Below are 18,824 nucleotides of genomic sequence, written 5' to 3' on the forward strand. Positions count from 1 at the left end.
AGCGACGGCGGCAGTGAGGCGGATCGGCCGCTCTCGATGCAGGCGGCTCGGCACGTCGTGTGCGCCGTGTCCGGCGGCGTGGACAGCGCAGTGGCAGCGCTGCTGCTGAGGCGGAGAGGTGAGGGGGCCGAGTGACCCGGCCGCCCCCGAGCGGCCCCTTCTCGGAGAGCCCCGCCGGGTGGCGCGGCGCCCGGCCCTCACTCTGCGCCTGGGGGTCGGAGAGCGCGCGGCCGCCGCCCCGCCTGTCGGGAAACGGTCAGGCCCCCAGTTGCCGCCGGGGGCGAGCCGGGGACAGGGGGTCCCCGGCTCCGGGCGGCCGCGTTTCTCCCTGGCCCCGAGGCCTTGCTCCCGCGGCGGTGGTGGCAGCGTCGCACGCAGCCCAGGCCTGAGGAGCGCCGCAGCCTCCGTGGAGGTCCTTACCTCCACGACACACGACGTGGCCGTCTGGCTACGTGTGCGACCAGCCCCGACGGGCGGTGTGCTTGTCAAGTCACGCCTGTGTTTTCCACTTGGTGGATGACAGACTTTGCTCAGGAACGCTTCCGTTTCCTCAGGCGCCTACCGGGTGCCCCGGTCGGGAGCCGAGATTCACTGCCCATCTGATTCCACGTCCGTGGGACCCTCTCCGGTTGGGAGCCCTCCAGTACCTAGTGGCACTTGTAGACCCTCTGTTGTTGAGGCGCCTTTAGTTCTTAGGCACTTGGAATGTAGAGGGAACCCAAGGTTCCTGACCTGGGACAAGCGAGTCAAGCTCTCCCTGTTTGTAAAATGGAGAGACCGCCTACCTCCCAGGGTTACTGTAGGTAGTATTAATAAATAACAGGACACACAAAGCCTTTACCCCAGTGCCCAGCACACGTAGAGGTTATTAATTCATATTAGTAACCAAACTGTCACAAAAGGTATAATAAAAAGTGTCAGATACAAGTAGAAGCAGGCTGTGAGCATATATAATTGCGGTAAAGCAGGGAATCAAAGTATCACAGAGATGGTGGTGTTTACGCTGAGACTACTGTCAAAGCCAAGTTCATGTGTCCAGTGGTACAGTGAGGCCAGACAAACTGAAAGTTTGAGTTTGGAGCAGAGAAAGCTTTATTCATCGAGGAGGTTGCAACCTGGAAGATGAGAGACCTAAGATCCTCTCAGATCTGTGGTATCACGACTTGGAGGAGTAGTTCCCTAAGCAAAGGTTGGGGCTCAGGAGGTAAGGAGGAAGCATTTCTGGTGGAGTCGGCTGCAGGTGCAAAGCTCAGAGGCACAGCAGTGCTGGCTGGGTCTGGGAGGTAGAGTGAGCGGAGGTGGGTTGAGCGCTGCTTGTGGAGTATGTCCTGTTAGGGGCTTCAGACTGTGTGTGGGAAACAGTGCAGAGCCCTGGAAGGGTTCTGACTGGACAGCGACTTGTCTGGGGCGATGTGGCAGACATCCCTGGGGAGACTAGTTACATTATTTTACTCCTTCAGGAAGGCTAGCGCTCCTTCCCAGAATCCAGGCTGAGCAGCTTCACAGACCAGCTTCCTTGGGTTTTGCTCCTCCGGGTGGGAAGCTGAGGGGCACGGCAGAGAAGCAGCACGGTCCTCTCCCCTCGACGTGGAGGTCTTTTCCAGTCTTGTCAGAGGTTCATATTCTGTCACATGCCTCCTGAAAAGTTAAGGGCCGGCAAAGCGCTACGGTCCCCTTCTGGAGTTCCAGGGCCTCAGCCACGTGAGTGGTCACATCTCCAGGAGAAGGATGATCAGGCACACGAGGCCATGGAAGAGGGGATTTTTAAAGCTCTGGGTGTGGAGTTGTGTATTTGTTCTGCTTCAGCTCTTGCTCTGTGCTGGGCACTGCTGGGCTGGGGACACATGCGTGTGTGAGACAGCGTTGGCAGGTGGAAGAGCGCCTCACGTTAGTGGCTGCAGGGGTGCGGACAGGACCGGCTGGGGCCCAGTGTAGGGCGCACTGTTAGGGAAACAGGGTCAGGGGATTTGGGACGTGGAGGAGGGAAGACCTGCTGGCATGGGGCTAGTGGCCTTGCTCACGTGGCCTTTTAGTGTTTGGCAGAGCTTTATTGCTGAGTCTCTGCTCTTTGGGGTACCGCGTTAAACCTCTTACAGTCCACTGCCCTGTCTTTCATTATTTTCAGCTGACCCAAAAGAAACATATCTCATCCATGGTAGACACCTATGTAGTTACAAAGTTGGTCTCCCCAATGTTTGGTTTGGTACTTTGTCTGCAACAGAAAAGGGGAAAAACAGGTCTCAAAGTATATAGATGTGTGTGTGTCACTCCGTCATGTCCAACTCTTTGCGACCCCAAGGACTGTAGCCCGGCAGGCTCCTCTTTCCATGGAATTCTCCAGGCAAGAATACTGGAGCAGGTTGCCATTCTCTTCTCCAGGGAATCTTCCCAGCCCAGAGGTTGAACCTGGGTCTCTTGCATTACAGGCAGATTCTTTACTGTCTGAGCCACCACAGAAGCCCCGTGATAAAGCAACCAAAATTTTAAATGTCTTTATGTCTGATGACTTAGAATCTAATTCTTAGTGGGTAATTGGAAATAACTTTTGAATTGAGTTTACTTTTCTGATAGCTGAACGGCGGTTTTTATTTGTTTTGAAAAATTGTGTAGAATTTCTGCTTTTCTTTCATTCACACTGCTGAGTCTCTCTATGCCGACACAGCGTGGGGACGTGAAGATGAAAAGATGCCATCTTGTTCAGACCTCCAGGATGGTCACACCTCCGGGATGCACACCATCAGTTCAGTCCCACAGGGTGTTGAGATGGTGGAGGCCTTCACCAAGTGTAGCAGAGGGTCAGGGAGGGAGCCTCTGCCGGAGCGTCAGGGGCGGTTTGCATTAAGATGTGGTCAGAGTGCTGCAGGCCACGTGGCGGCGGGAGGGACAGCCAGGCCCCAGTGCACAGAGGCTCAGGAGAGCTCAGAAGTCACTGCCTCTTCCACACCAGATCGATGCTACATCCTCTCTTGACTTTGTCCTTCACTCCTTCCCCCAGGTTACCAGGTGACAGGGGTGTTCATGAAGAACTGGGACTCCCTGGATGAGCACGGCGTTTGCACTGCTGACAGAGACTGTGAGGATGCTTACAGAGTGTGCCAGATCCTGGACATCCCCTTCCGCCAGGTGTCCTACGTGAAGGAGTACTGGAACGACGTGTTCAGGTGGGGCGCTCCCAGCAGGGGCTTCCTGCGGTGATGCCAGCCCTTTCCACGGCAGGCCTGTGGGGCTCAGCCAGGCTAATGCGCAGCCAGGCCGTGGTGCCAGAGACCGCGTGTGGGAGGCCTCGGCCACCCCTGGGGAGTCTGGGTTAGAAGCCAGGCCTGCATCCTGAGCACCCCAGCCCTTATTCCTATTACTGTGCCGCCTGCCAGAAGTCTCTTTAACGTCTCTTGAACCTTGAGATGTTTCTGCTGCTAAATTAGCGTAAGAGAGCGAGGGCTCAGGTCTGCTCTGGAAGGCCGGCTGTGGCTGGTCCCTGAGGATGATGCCACTGGGCCGTCAATGTCAGGCTGAGGAACCAGCTGGGATGCTGGTTAAACAGACACCTGAGCCTGGGCGGGGCCCTGCAAGCTGCACCTCAGCAGGCGTGCCAGTTGGTTCTTGGATGGGGTCCCGTGGCTCTTACTTTGGGAAATGGCACAATGGGGCTTGGTGCCTGGTGAGTGCAGATTCAGATGGAAAGTGCAGCTGGCTTTAAACAGCGTTTGATGAAAACACTGAAAATGATTCTGTACTGAATGAGGCTCCTATCTTGCAGAAAATTACAGTGTTAGTAAAACAGGGAGAAACGCTAAGCAAGTCATGTACCTGATTTATTTCTCTGTAAGATGTTTGACACTTAGAAATAAAAAGGCTTTTTTTTTTTTTTTCATTCCAGTGATTTTTTAAGTGAATATGAAAAAGGAAGAACTCCTAATCCTGACATAGTCTGCAACAAGCATATCAAATTCCGTTGTTTTTTTAATTATGCTGTGGATAACCTTGGTAAGTGATTTGAATTATCTTCATTTGTCTTTTTAAAAATCATGAGATTTCCAGGCGCTGAGGTTGGTTTCAGCATGTATCTGCTGGATCTGAGGATGTAAAGCTTAAATTTGAAGAGCTTACCCAGAATTGGACAAGTATTTTTCCTCTGACTCCGGAGTAAGAATCACAACTGAGCCAGGCAGAACTGATGCTTTTGAACTGTGGTGCTAGAGAAGACTCTTGAGAGTCCCTGAGACTGCAAGGAGATCAAACCAGTCCATCCTAAAGGAAATCAGTGCTGAATATTCAACGGAAGGACTGATGCTGAAGCTGAAGCTCCAATCCTTTGGCCCCCGATGTGAAGAGCTGACTCATTGAAAAAGACCCTGATGCTGGGAAAGATTGAAGGCAGGAGGAGAAGGGGACGACAGAGGATGAGATGTCTGGCATCACCGACTCTATGGACATGAGTTTGAGCAAGCTCCGGGAGCTGGTGATGGACCGGGAGGCCTGGCGTGCTGCTCTCCGTGGGGTCGCAAAGTGTGGGACACAGCTGAGCAACGACAACTGATTGATCGGGCCTCCCTGGTGGCTCCGGGGTAAAGGGTCTGCCTGCCAAGACAGGAGACCTGGGTGTGATCCCTGGGTCAGGAAGATCCCCTGAGAAGGAAATGGCAGCCCACTCCAGTGTTCTTGCCTGGAGAATCCCATGGACGGAGGAGCCTGGCAGGCTACAGTCTGTGGGGTCACAGAGTTGGCCACAACTTAGCAACTAAACATTTCTTTGGTTAAGTGCTGGGTCAGTTTTGCTGCAGGTTCCAGGAAACAGTCTCACAATCCTGAATGTCTATGAAGTTTTCACACAATGCAAGGCCTGTGGATTAATATATGCCTTGGTAGGTTCTTTCACTTTTTTGCAGAGTGTGGAAAGAAGAAATTGATTTTACTGGATGGTACTTCACTGTGATAAAAGTAATATGCATTTATTAAAGAAAGTTTAAAACTTACAAGCATAAGGAGAGGAAGAAAAGTGTCATTTGTAATTTCCTCCCAGAATAAAAAAGAAAGACTTTCTGTTGCTTGTCTTCCAGTTTTCCTGTACATGGAGAAGAGTGGGATCCTGTACTTTCTTCTTTTGCTGAACAATGTCATAAGTGTTTCCCCAGAGCCATTAAAAATTCTGTGTTTGTGGCAGTGTTATTGTGCAGTGGTGCTTTATTGATAGTCTCCTGGTGTTAAACATTTTGGTTGTTTTCAGTTTTCCTTAGTATAAAAAGCGCCGAAATGAGCTTTCTGTACTTAAACCTTTGTGTACGTGTTTGACGTTTTCCTTAAGCTAGAATGAATAAGTAGATGTTAACTTTTTTTCTGGACATGTGGCTTGTGGGCCCTTAGTTCCCCGATCAGGCATTGAACCTGGGCACTGGCAGTGAAAGCACCGAGTCTTGACCACTGAGCTCCCAGGGGATTCCCGACACTAACGTTTGAAAGGCTCTTAGAGATGTAGCAGAACCTTGTAGCTAAGATTTTATCAGTTTAGAGACCTCTGAGACCACCTGTTTAACAGAATCCCAGGACTGTGTCTCTTTCCTGGGATCTGGGCATTTGGGAAGCAGGGTGGGTCCCCTGCACAGACCGTGTGGTGTGAGATCTGGCATCTCTGCCCCATGGAGCACCCTGGGCTCGGACCGACCGAGGCCAGCAAGTGCACGCCTGTCTGACCCTCACGCTTTATAAAACCTCCCAGGTGCAGATGCGGTGGCGACAGGTCACTATGCAAGAACGTCCCTGGAAGATGAAGAGGTGTTCCAGCAGAAGCACATCAAGAGGCCGGAAGGCCTCTTCAGAAACCGGTTTGAAGTTAGGAACGGTGAGTACACATGTCCAGGCCGGGGCTGAACTATTCGGGAACGAAGTAGTGACTGCAGATTGTCAGCGTGCTCTGCCTGACTTCTTCCCGTGTTTTCCAGGCGAGCTCGTTGGCTTTGGTTTCCTCTTCAAAAAAGGACAGTTACCTCAAGGGTCATTCCCCCCGGGGCCTCCGACTGGCTCAGGCAGGCGCCTGGGCAGGGCTGCTGGGAAACTTAACCCAGTTCTGGGGGAAGTAGGCGACAGTGTTGAAGTGTCACAGGCCCAAGTCTCAGCCTTGCGTTTTCGAGATTGAGGTGTGACGTGGTACTTCAGCGTGAAATGAGGCTGGCTCCTGACATTCATAGCACAGGCCTGGCAGCTTGCTTTGGAAAATTACGTGTATAAAATTATCAGTGTCAAAGAGCGTGAGGTGTCATCAGCCTCAAAAGTGCCAAGCAGTCGACTGGAAGGCTGTTGGCTGCTCCTGGTGCACGTTTATGTAGAGAAGAGGAATTTACATCCTTGTGAAGTGAAGGACATGGTGGAGCTCAGAGCCACGCTGGAAGGCTGTTGGCCGCTCCTGGTGCACGTTTATGTAGAGAAGAGGAATTTACATCCTTGTGAAGTGAAGGACATGGTGGAGCTCAGAGCCACGCTGGAAGGCTGTTGGCTGCTCCTGGTGCACGTTTATGTAGAGAAGAGGAATTTACATCCTTGTGAAGTGAAGGACATGGTGGAGCTCAGAGCCACGTCTCTGCAGACAGTTTCCTCGGCTGCAGGACCGTAGGGAACCTGGCATTTCTCCAGGTCTGGCCTGCCCTGCCTTGCCTCCTGTCTACTGCCTCCCTTTCTGACCCCAGAGGTGTCCCCTCCCTGCACCCATCTTAGCAGGGCCAGCAGGTGGGTCTCCGGGTCCTTTTCTCCAAGGAGGTAACTGAAGCTTGGCTGTATCGCTGGCAGGGGGGGCCTTGGGTCGGGGGTCGGACCCAGCCCGGTCCACCCAGCTCCATGGTCTGTGCTCCTTCCCGGTCCTCCATGGTGTCCAGCCCAGTTACAGGCCGCAGCTCAGCTGCCCTGTAATCTCTCCTCCCCCTCCACCTCACGGCAACCGAGGCCACAGATCAACGAACTGACCGGGCCCAGACAAGGCCACTGCTTTCCCAGTGTTGGGAAGGCCTCCTGCTGCCACCTGCACAGCACTGTGTCCCCTGTGTCCCCTGGAGGGCGGTGGTGTGTAGGGAGACGTGACCGCTTCCCTCCCTGGGTGCTGCCTGTACACTCCTGGGCACCCCTCACGAGGAAAACAGCCCCCCGCCCCACACACTAGGAGGACCTGGCCGTGACTGCCCAGCCCTGCTACCGGGCACTCCATAGTGGAATTAGGCCCCAGGACCCAGTGGTCGTGGCTCTCGGGGCATTAGTAGATGAAGGATTCATTTCTGTGTCGAGTAGCGTGCCTGCTTATCTCCTGGAAAAGGTGCCGCCGCGCAGAGCTGGCTGGGCCTTTCTGACCAGACCTGATCACGCGGCGCCTGCTCGGTCTGTGTCGCCACTGGAACAGTGCCGCAGTGTCTTGTTCACTGCGCGTTTTCAAGACACCCACAGATTTTTTATTTTGTCCTGATTCAGTTGCCTTGGAGGCTGGACTAACCCTCCTGGCCTTAGTCCTTGGGGAGAGGGCACGGGGTCAGCACTCCCAGCCTGAGCTCCTGTGCCCTACCTGTCCCAGGGGCAGCCTGTGTCCTCACCCGTCTCAGGGCAGGTGGCACGCTGGCCAACCCAGAGCAGGGAAGGTGCTGACGGGAGCTCTGGGTGCCGGCAAACCCTCCCTTAGTGGGGGTCCCTCTTCCTGGTCAAGGGTTACCTGCTTTCTTTTTTAAAAATCATAGATTTTTTTGTTTGTTTGAATTTAGTTTTGAAACAAAAAACAGCATTTGACAAGTGAGTCTGCCTACCTGATGACTGGTTGACTGGACTCTCTTTTTCACTTTTCACTTGATTTTGTTGTTTTATACGTAAAAACTTGATGGAATGGAACCCATGTGATTGGGCTCAGTTTCCAGCTCTGCCCTTGTCTCCCTGCACCCCTGTGGGCGGTCACTTTAATTATCTAAGCCTCGGTTTCCTCACCTGAAGACGGGGATAAACCTGTCGTGGGGCTGACGTGAGGGTCAAATCTGAGTTCACGGAAGGAAAACATAACCAGCCACACAGAGCGCGTTGCACATGTGATGGGCCGGGCCACCTGCTCTGCCTCGGCTTTTTGCGCCTCTTGCATGGCTGTGAGCTCGGCGTGTGACTTGCTGAGGCTTCGCTGAGCCATGGTCACGACACACGTGGAGAGAGGCCGTGACAGTCGTGTCACGCTCCCTTTCCTCCATCGGGCGCTGAGCTGCAGAGTGGAGGACCCCGTGTTCATGGTTGTAGAAGGTCCGTAACGCGCCAGGCAGGACCTGGCAGCCCAGAGAGGAGCTGGACCTTGTTTTCCAAACCCCGTCCCAAGGACAGGGTCAGGCAGAGCTCTGTATCATTGCCGTCAAGCTGGGAACAGTCTTTACAATGAAACAGACCTTTGGAGGGGCTTCCCAGGTGGTGCTAGTGGGGAGGACCCACCTGCCAATGCAGGAGATGTGAGAGATGCGGGTTTCCTGTAAGAGATCCCTGGGCTGGGAAGATCCCGTGGAGGAGGGCACGGCAAGCCACTCCAGTATTCTGCCTAGAGAATCTCATGGACAGAGGAGCCTGGCCGGCTGCAGTCCGTGGGCTCGCAGAGTCAGACACAGCTGAAGCACCTTAGCGCACACGCAGACCTTTAGAGAAACCGCAGAGGAGCGGCTGACAGGCGTCAGCTTGGACTCTGAGCAGTCCACTGCCACCAAGCCAGGAAGCGGCTTGAGAAGCGGGCGCTGCTGGGGGGTGTGGTCGGCATCCACTGGGGGCGGGAGGTGAGGAGAGCAGCCGGGGCATGAACTCCTCTGGTTAATGGGAAACAGCGCAGCCCACGCCGTCTCAGCAGGGTTTGCTGTGAGGCGTCTCATCTGATTTTCCCAAATATGGCTCATTTTGTTTTCTTCTTAATACTTCATAACGTTTTTGTCATGTGATGTTTAATCTTTGAAAACATAGCCTAACACGTGAACCGGAATAAATTCCCTTACCACATAAAATCTCCCTTCTGTGAATTTTTTCAACAGCGGATAAATTAGGGATGGGAATTTGTCTTAACCATGGCAGATCTTTTTTCTGGAAGTGTGCTGTTGAATATAGATCTTTGTTTCTGCTAGTCCAGGGCTAACCTGTCAAACAGGAGGACACTATTAAAAGCCAAGTATGGTTATTTTTGTTCCTGCAACATCTTTTGTTCTTTACTCTTGGCAGCGGTAAAACTCCTCCAAGCAGCTGACAGCTTTAAAGACCAGACCTTCTTTCTCAGCCAGGTTCCCCAGGAGGCGCTAAGGAGAACCCTCTTCCCCCTGGGGGAGTTAACGAAAGATTTCGTAAAGAAAATAGCTGCTGAGAACAGACTGCATCATGTGCTTCAGAAGAAGGAGGTAGGATTGCGGGGCGTCGCCGCTGCTGGGGGTGAGGGTGCCGCCCTCAGGGGACCCCCGTGCTAGGAGACACCAGGTAGGGTGTAGACGAGGACGCCGGGCGACGGCCACTCCCACTTGCTCGGCTCCTGCTAGACGTGCCGCCTTGAGAAGGGACCCTGACCCCGACCTCTGGCCTGGCTTGTGTTTCCTGCTCCCGCACTGGCCCATCTCTCCCCCAGCCTCACAGACAGTGCCTGAGGGCTCCAGCACCTCTGGTTTCCTTTCTGGGTGGCTGGTCTAAGGGTCTGCAGCGAGGGTGGACCCGGCTGGCCTGAGGGTCTGCAGCGAGGGTGGGCCTGGCTGGCCTGAGGGTCTGCAGCGAGGGTGGACCCAGCTGGCCTGAGGGTCTGCCGCGAGCGTGGGCCCGGCCGGTCATGGCAGTGGTGCTGCTTGCAAGCGTTGCCACCGGGTTCTTGTCTGGGACCTGAATGAAACCCCTCGAGGTCTGTGCGTGGCTCTGACTGGTGTCTGTGGCCCTGGAAGAGGGGAGCTGGGCCTGTGGCCCAGAGGGTGGGGTCACTCAGGGAGGGTGAGCCCTGGGAGGCCCTGTGTTGTACCCCTGTCCTTGCCTGGTGTCTCTGAGTGGAGCGTGGGACCCCTGCTTAGCCGCTAATCTCACACCTGGCCTTCTGTTCGTTTCAGAGCATGGGCATCTGTTTTATTGGTAAAAGGAACTTTGAAAATTTCATTCTTGAGGTAAGTTCTTTGATGCGAAAGGATGGGGCCCTGTTTCTGCTCTGAGCCTGGAGCTGTTGGTGATGGAGCACTTGTTTTCCAGTATTTACAGCCTCGACCTGGTCGGTTTATTTCTATAGAAGACAACAAGGTTCTGGGGACACATAAAGGTGAGGCGCAACCCGGGGCTGCTTTTCACCCTGAGCGCCTTGGGGCTTGGGGCGTGCCTGTGCACTGGGGGTTCAGGTGGGGTGCCCAGTCCTTGCCGAGCAGCAGAGGGGTCGGAGGGCTGCAGGGAGCAGCAGACGTCGCTGTGACGGGGGGTCTGCATCTCAAGATGTGGCTCCTCAGGCATCGCAGCCGATAATAGAGGCTGCGCCTGGCTCAGAAAGTCTCACTCTGAGTTAAGTGTTCATCCACGGGAGAGAGAATAGAAGGCTACAGGAAAGTTCCACCCTGAGGGAAGGAGTCGGGTTGACTTCAGAGTGCGAGATCCATGATTTAGTACGGTGTGAAGAGCCGGGACCACCCCGCTTCCTGGTGGGCTGCCGCTCCTCACTCGCAGACTCTGCTGGGTTGGGCACCCCCAGTCTGTGCTGGGCTGGCGTGGGAGAACAGGTCAGATGCCCAGGTGGGAGGGCAGGGGTGGGGCTGCACCCCGGGGGCCTGATGACGGGGGAGACTCAGCCCCGCGGGGTCTGACCTTCCGGGAGGAGGAGGGCTGGGTCTCAGACATGGACACTCACCGGGGGCTCGTTCCTTGGAGGATTCCGCCTTGGTTTGGGCTGGATGGCCTCCCCTTCCTGGCGCTGGTGGGGGAGTGGGGCTTAGATGTCACGGGCTCCCCAAGAACTGTGTGTTCCTGAGGCAGGAGGAGAAGCCGGCCCTGCTGGGGACAGCTGCAGGGTGCTCCCACCCTGTCCCCGAAGGAGACGGCCGGAAGCTCGGGGACCCTGGTCCAGGAGGGGAACGCTGAGCCTGGGCGCCGTGGGTCCCCTGGTCCCTGCCGGGTCTTGCACTGCTGGGGGTGGGGGTGGGGGTTGCTCAGAGGTAGTTGGAGAGCACTGGGCACAGAGGAAGCGAGGCTGCTCTGGCGCCCCCGCCCCCACGTGGTCAATACACGGGAACGGGACGCGCCTGTGAAACCCACGGAGGCTCAGCAAGAGGGGCTTGTGGCTTTCGGCGGGGCACTTGGTCCATCTTCTAAAGGAGCGGGCCCTGCTCACTGCCAGCTGGGTGGCCCCGCAGCTGGAACTGCTCCTCGCAGGGTGGGAGGTACAGCCTAACCCCAGCTGCTGCAAGCGGTCCACAGAGGAGCGCCTCCTGCCTACCACCCCCAGTCCCACCAGGACGTTTGGGAGAGGACTCCTCCCACCTCACCAAGAAACTGTCTCCATAGGTTGGTTCCTGTACACTTTGGGCCAGAGAGCCAACATAGGAGGCTTACGGGAGCCCTGGTATGTGGTGGAGAAGGATGGTGCCAAGGGCGATGTGCTTGTGGTGAGTCGGCGGGGAGGTGGCGGTGGCCGTGGCTGGGCCAGGCAGAGCCCAGGGTACTGAGCAGGCAGGGTGGAGGCTCTGCAGGGCCTCTCCTCTGCGTCCTCCAGGATTGGCGCCTGTACCGAAGGCTGTGTCAGGTACTTGTTAGCTCTACCTGTATGCCCATCACGCTGGTCATCACCACATCAGTCCCTGTAAGTAGATGTCACTTCTCTGATTGTACAAAGCGGACGGACCCAAAGCTGAAGTAGCGTGTGGAAGGCCTCGTGGATGTGGGGTGGTCAGTGCTCGGGACGGGCCTGCTCACGAGGGGCTCTAGCAAGTCGCTGTTGAACAGACAGAAGGACAGATCTGAGACCAGCCCAGGCCATCTGCTATAGCTCTGGGACCTGGGACTTTAGCAGGACCTGGGGACGTTTTCAGTGTCACAGTATTGGGGCGGCAACAGGCCCTGCTGGTGTGTAGCGGGTGAAGCCCGGGGCCGTGTCCCCTGTGGAATGATCCAGTCTCACCAAGACCGGGGATAAGCAGCCTGCCTGAGTGCGTGCTCTGTTCTTAGACCGGGTGGAGGGCCAGCGACCCTGCCCACCATGGCCGGGACATCTCCTCCCAGGAGAGCCCTGGTGCGGGAGCCTGGATGGTGATTCTGATCGCGTTGAATTAAAGTGACTTTTGTGTGATGTTCAGCAGTGTCTTTTGCTTTACGAAAGGCTGGTCCACTGACACTGGTTCCTGTGTGGGTCTCCTTGTCTGCTTAGAGCCCGAAGGCTCTGGACTCAATGTTCTCAGTCCTGCCTCGGGGGGCCTGCTGGTGCTAGGAGGCCAGGGTGTGTGGAGGCCCCAGGAGCCTGTTCCCAGCCAGGTGGGGCTTGGTGGGATCCCTGTGGGAGTGTGGCTGGCCCGGGGGCCCGCGCGCTGGGCAGGGAGGCTGTGGCGGGGACGAGAGGAGTGAGGTTGTGGGTGGATCGCGTGCTCCTCTGCTGCTCGCCGAGGGCGCGTGACGAGTGGCTCTCCCTCTGTGCTCATCTGCGCAGCGTTCGGGAGGCTCCAGGGATCAGCGTGCGAGTCTCCACGGGTCCGTGTGGTTTTCAGTGCGTGGTTGCTGTTACAGTCATGGATGCAGTGCAGCGAGGGGGCTCTGGGGCAGGGACACTCTGCTGAGGGCTCAGGGTGCCACAGCGTCACATTCTGTCCCGCAGGCCCCCCGGACAGACCACCCGGCCCTGTACAGGGACCTGCTGCGGACTGGCCGCGTTCACTGGATCGCGGAGGAGCCACCTGCTGCCCTGGTCCGCGACAAGATGATGGAGTGTCACTTCCGCTTCCGCCACCAGATGGCGCTAGGTGACTGCTCAGGGACCCGTGGGCCAGGGCAGTTAGGACAGGGGATGAGACCCTGGGCAGGGAGGACCTCAGTGTCCAGACCACATAGCTCGTTCAGCCCTTGTCGCGCTCTGCCTACGCGGAGACAGGCTGGGGGGCAGTGAGGCCAGCTGAGCCTCCTTTGTCCGGGATGCAGGGGGGTCTTGGGAAGGGGCTGGGGGCCTCGGTCCTGCTGGCAGGCGGGTGGCAGGTAGTGTGTGTGTCCACCTTGCCCCGTTTGGGTGGCACTGAGCCCCTCTGGCTGTTGTTGCCCGAGCTTCCTCTTCCCCTGTGCTTGCTCTTCCTCCCCGGGGCTGGGACCTGAGGCTGCGCACTCAGCAAGTCTGGCGCCCCTCCAAGGGTCCTTATCTCCCACCCAGTGCCCTGCGTGCTGACCCTCAATCAGGATGGCACCGTGTGGGTGACGGCCGTGAAGGCTGTGCGTGCTCTCGCCCCGGGACAGGTGAGTGGGCACTCCGGCTGGCGGGTCGGATGGGGTCGTGGCCCTGCAGCTGTGTGTGGCTCTTCTTAGCACCAGCTTGGCCTGTGGAGACGCAGGCTTATGGTAGCAGCTTTGTGCTCTGGAAGGATGGACGACCTGCCCTTCCAGACAGTGAGGGGCTGAGGGCAGAGGGGGTGTGGGGGTGCTGGTCACACTGCCAGCCCTGCGCCTGACGCTGCTCTCCCAACTGCTGTGAGCACGCGGCCTGGCTCCCGTGTGGCCCCGCCCTGGCCTGCCTGTGGCCTGGGCCCCGGGGGCGAGGACGGAAGTTGGGGAGGCGGCCCGCCCTCCCCCAGCGCTAGACCAGCCACGAGGATCCAGGCTGCTCAGGGCACGTGGAGGCCAGGTCCTGCTGCAGGTGACGCGGCGTCTGTCCCCTCAGTTCGCCGTGTTCTACAAAGGTGACGAGTGCCTGGGCAGCGGGAAGATCCTGCGTCTGGGGCCGTCCGCCTACACACTGCAGAAGGGCCAGAGAACGTCCAGCGTGGCCATGGAGGGCTCCAGCGACAGCCCGGACCTGGGGCCCGTGCCCTGACGGAGGCAGGGTGGCTGCTGTGGAGCTCGCGGGAGGAGGGGTGGGGGAGTGGGGCCGGGGGGCCTCTGGGGGCTCAGCACTGCCGCCAAACCTGGGGCGACCTGGCAGCCCCTCCAGCACTGGCTAGAGGGTGTGTCCCAGGTGCCCCTTTGCAGGGTTTCTCCCTCACCCCCTAAGGAGGGGCAGCATCCAATAAAAACTCTGTTCGGGCTGTAGGTTTTGACGGTGCCTCTGGGGGGTGGGGCTCCAGGGCACCGGTGGTGTGTGGCCAGGCAGGGGACAACACGGAGGGGATGGGTCCCGCTTCTCTGCCTCTCCATTCGCGCCTGTGCCCACCCTTCCCTGTGGTAGGGCCGTGTAAGCAGCCTTGAGCTGGGCCCCAGCCTGCAGGGTGTCTGGCGGGGAGGGCTGCAGGCTCGAGGCCCCTCTGAGTGCGGCCCTGCCTCGAGTCCAGGCAGCTGCACAGAACCCCCATCACCCCACCACAGAGTGCCCTGCACCCTGGCCAGTCACGGGGCCTGGGCCCTTGGGCAGGCTTGCCATGAGGTGGTTGGCGGGTGGGACACTGCACCCGCCGTTCAGGCTGCCGTGACAGAACACCCCAGAGCTGGTGGCTCACTGACACGCGAGTCTTCTCTCTCGGCTGTCTGGGCCACACGTCTGAGACCAGGGTCCGCCCTCGGATGCGGCAGGGTGTGCTCACGGGCCACTGGTGGCCATCTTCCCACTGTGTCCTCATGCTGGAAGGCCGGGACGTGTGTGGGCTTGCTGCAAGGACACCAGTTCCTGTTCCCGAGGGCCTCACTCTCGGGACCCAGTTGCCTCCCAGAGGTCTCCTAACCCCAGTGCACCTGGCGTTAGGCTTCACCTGTGCACTGCAGGATCAGACACGGTCCCAGGGTGTGTGCGCCTGTGCAAGTTCTGGGGGGCGGGGGGCTCAGGGTTGGCTGGAGCTGCTTGGCAGCTGAGAATACAGACCTTCGGAGCTGGCTTTGGCAGGGTGTCTTGGGGCGACCGTCGTCCTGCCGTGGGCAGTTGAGTCTCCCTGGACAGGAGGTTTGGAGACGCTCTGCCTCCCCATGGCCTTGTGGCATCTGTGCCGCGGGGGGTGCTGTCGCTGAGTCGGGCAGGAAGTTGTCCTTCCGGGGCATGTGTCTGCATGGCCCCCCTGCCTCCAGCCTCCCTGCCCTGGCTCCGGGCTCCCCAGGGTCCCTGGAGCCCTGCCCAGAGGCACCCGCCACGTGCTCTGTATGCCAGGACTCAGCCTGGAGCACCCGGCACTGGCTTGTGCTTCCCTCCAGTGCCTGGGGGTTGGAAGTCTGGTCCCCGCCTCCTGTGGGGTGGAAGGCTCTAGAGCAGTACGGCCCTCCAGGCGCAGCCGATGGGAGCACACCTGCAGGGGTAGTTGTGCAGCCCCCAGTGCTGAGGCCCAGAGCTGCAGGGTCAGATCACCCAGCACGGTGTCCCCTCTCCGAGGCAGGTCACAGGGAGGGGCCTGAAGTCGGGGCTGGGCACCTGGGCCCCAGAGTGTGCAGGGCCTGCGGTCCACAGTGAGGCCTGGGCTTCCTGCTGAACAGGAGGGGTGGCCAAGGATCCTGCTGGCCTGTGTGAGGCCCAGGTGGGAGGGGCCAGGTGGGCCATGGAGGGTTGACCAGGAGGTTCTCTGGTTCTCCAGCAGAGGGGTCACCCTCCTGCACAGCCAGGTCCTGTCCCCGGGGCCGCGGGAGGCAGAGGCTGGGAGTGGGCACCGTGCCTGGAACTTGCCTCAGGGCTGGTGTAGGAGCTGCCGCCTGCAGGGCGACCCGCCTCAAGGCTGGCACCATGGCCCTGCTGGCCCTGACCGTGAGCCCATGTCAGGGTGACCAGTGAGGTGTCGGGAGTTTCCAGAGCTACAGCAGCCCGCCGCTCAGGGGTGCCTGGGCCTGGAGCAGCACAACCTCTCTTCCCTGGGGGCCGGGGGCGGGGGCGGCGATCTAGGCTCTGCCCCATGAGGTGAGCAAGCCCTGCAGGGAGAAGGCTGCAGCTCCGTAGGGACTGCGGGCCCTAGCCCCCCCAGGGTCTTCTCTTTGTGTTACTCCATCTGTAGAGCTGGAGCCCCCCACGTCCCACTTCCCCGGTTCCAGGCCCCTAGCAGGGCGCATCCCCAGGGTGGGGCAGGGGACATGGCTGGCACTTCGCACTATGCTGCGTGGCCTCCAAGACCAGGGGCCCCCCCCAGCCAGGCTGGGCCAGAGAGGCTCTGCTCGGCCCTGGCGCAGAGGCAGACCCGCAACCGCTTTCCGTGTTGTGCTGGGCTGGGTGGGGCAGAGAGGCCAGCAGGGCCCTTGGGGACCTTCAGCCCCACTGGGAGGCCAGGGCTGAGACACTGCCTGTGTTCCGCCAGCGCCAGGGGCAGCATGGAGCCCCCTTGGGCTCAGGCTCCCCAGGGTCTGCTGCCCTAGGCCTGGGGTTCTCCCCATTTGGGGAGCCTCCACGGTGGGAGGAAGGGTGGCTGGTGGGGGGCAGTCGGCAGGGACACGGATCAGCAGAGGGGAGGCTACCCTTCTAGCCTCAGGATGGCTCTGACTGTCCTGCTGGCCCGATGCCAGGCCTCCAGCCAGGTCAGCCATTAGAGGCGGGAGGAGGGTCACAAACCTGGTGCTGCCCCTGGCTCAGCAGTGCCTGCGGGAGCCTACCAGCCCGCAGTGCCACCTTCTCCTGGGCACAGCCTGCCTCCCCTGAGTTCTCCAGGCCACTGACGGACCCTGGGAGGTCCCTGGGCAATGCCTCCGATTCAGCAGTAGCTGTCGGCAGGGGGCGTGGCTGGGTCTGGCCCCATCCCCCGACTCCAGGGCTGTAACCCCGTGACCTTCAGGGGGGCTGGGGCGGCGAGTGCATGGGCTTCCCTGCCTTCTCCCCCACGAGCGCCCTGCCTCCAGGCCACGGTCACCCCACGCTGGGCGTCCTGAGGGAGCACCCGGCCGCTGCTGTTACACACCGACCCTGGTCTCTTGATGCAGACGAAGGGTTGCCCTGCCCCCCACCAGGTCACTTCAGAGCAGCCTCGGCAGACCCCGGCGCCTGGCCTGTGCTCCGCTCCTGGGAGGCTTGAGTCCGTGTCAGGGTCAGCCACTGGGGCCTGTCTTCTGCCCGCAGCCCTGGGGCTCTAGCGGCCTCTTGCCCATGTCCAGGGAGGCCTTCATGAGGCCCAGACCTCCCACCACCCTCGGTGTCTGCAGTGAGGGCGGCTGGGGAGAGGCAACAGCTGTGACATGAGGGGGCAGTTACCGCTGTACCTGGACGGGGGATGTTTGGGTGATTCTGTGGCCTGGACGAGGTTCAGTGTTCACGTCGGTTCAGTGTTCTTGTCTTGAGGTGTGGGTCCTGGGGCAGCTGTGCCTGGGGTTGGTGTGGAGGACAATCATTTATGTCCACGGGAGGACACCCAGGCCCAGCAGATGCACCTGCTCCCCTTTCCCCAGGGGCTACTCGCTTCTCAAATGCGTCCCCCACAGGAGGCCTTCTGGGCTGAGATGGAGCTTGTCTGTTGCTCTCATGCCCGGGCTCTCTGAGGCGATTGTCCGCAGTGGACTAAAGAGGCAAGACCTGAAGAGAGGCCTTTGGGGGAGGGCGTTCCTGGGTGGTCTTCCTCTCCTCCCAGACCTGACCCAAGGGTGGCCCCGACCTCTGGAGTTGTGTGACCAGCACCAGGGTGAGGACTCTGGAGGCCTGGGAAGAGGGGCCCTGTGGGCTGAGATCGTGGGGTCCCCGCTGTTGCTCTTTGCTCCACAGGTTTTCCTCAGAGGTGGCCCCAGTTGAGTGGAAGCGGGGCAGTGCAGTGCAGGCAGCTAGGACCCTGGGGGCAACCTGTCTTTCTGGACAGAGAAACCAAGGAAGGGGCCCCGGGAGGTGCGTGTGAGGCGAACCCAGAGAGCAGAGCGCAGGCGGAGCGGACCCCTCACTCCATGTACGCTGACAGGCGCTGGCTCACCCCGGTTGGAACAGGCCCCAAGCAGCACATGAAAGGCTCTGAGAGCAGATGGGCTGTCAACCACGCCGGGTCCCAGGCTGACCGTGCTCCAGGTGTGCAGGGCGGGCCCAGGGCCACACGGCAGGCAGCCAGAGGGTGACAGAGCTGTGGTCTGAACTGCGCTGGGCTGACTGCCTGCTAAAACAAACCAAACCAAACCAACATCTGCCAGAGGATTCTAACAGGACCCAGAGGCTCATGATGTAACGTTGAGTATCAAGGATTCAGTGTGGAATTAGCCAGCTTACAGAGGGCCAGGAAAATGCCAAGAGAAAAGAAAACAGATTTTGCAAATTACCAAAGAGCTTAAAGTTCCAATTATGCTCTATGAGGGAAAGGCAAACACTTCTGAAATTCATGGAAAATTAGACGTCTTCAGTGGAGAAATAACAATTATAAAAAGTTGCCACGTGGAAATTTTAGAACTTAGAATATTTGAAATTTAAAAAACCACTGGATGGACTTCATAACAGAATGGATATTAAAGAAGGAGGAATCCGTGAACTTGAAAATGGACCACTAAGGGGCAGGATGGGAGGGTGGGTGGGAGGGAGTCCCAAGGGGAAAGGGTTTTTATATATATATATATATATATATAATTAACAGCTGATGTCACTGTATGCCAAAAGCCAACATAACATCATATTTATCCTAATTAAAAAAAAATAGTAAAATGGTAGTTAAATTAATTTGGTTTAAAATAAAAGGTACAATCTATGTATATATGTATATGGCTTTGATTTAGGTTTAGTTGCTTAAGTCATGTCTGACTGCAACCCCCAGACTGTAGCCCTCCAGGCTTCTCTCTCCATGGGATTCTCCAGGCAAAAA

The 18,824-nt window shown here is 58.2% G+C and overlaps 1 protein-coding gene across 1 annotated transcript; it reads left to right on the plus strand.

Moving 5' to 3' along the window:
• On the plus strand, positions 1 to 18,544 carry TRMU (tRNA mitochondrial 2-thiouridylase). The gene is made up of 11 exons (XM_055396263.2): positions 1 to 118; positions 2,996 to 3,161; positions 3,878 to 3,984; positions 5,714 to 5,836; positions 9,196 to 9,368; positions 10,053 to 10,106; positions 10,189 to 10,255; positions 11,485 to 11,585; positions 12,785 to 12,929; positions 13,328 to 13,410; positions 13,832 to 18,544. Exons 1-11 carry the CDS (start codon positions 37 to 39, stop codon positions 13,982 to 13,984), a joined length of 1,254 nt encoding a protein of 417 aa, XP_055252238.2. The 5' UTR covers positions 1 to 36; the 3' UTR covers positions 13,985 to 18,544.
• The last annotated feature ends 280 nt before the right edge of the window (positions 18,545 to 18,824 follow it).

Source organism: Moschus berezovskii, chromosome 6 (assembly GCF_049115385.1).
Source record: "Moschus berezovskii isolate FMDL1 chromosome 6, NW_MosBer_1.0, whole genome shotgun sequence".
Lineage (NCBI taxonomy): Eukaryota > Metazoa > Chordata > Mammalia > Artiodactyla > Moschidae > Moschus > Moschus berezovskii.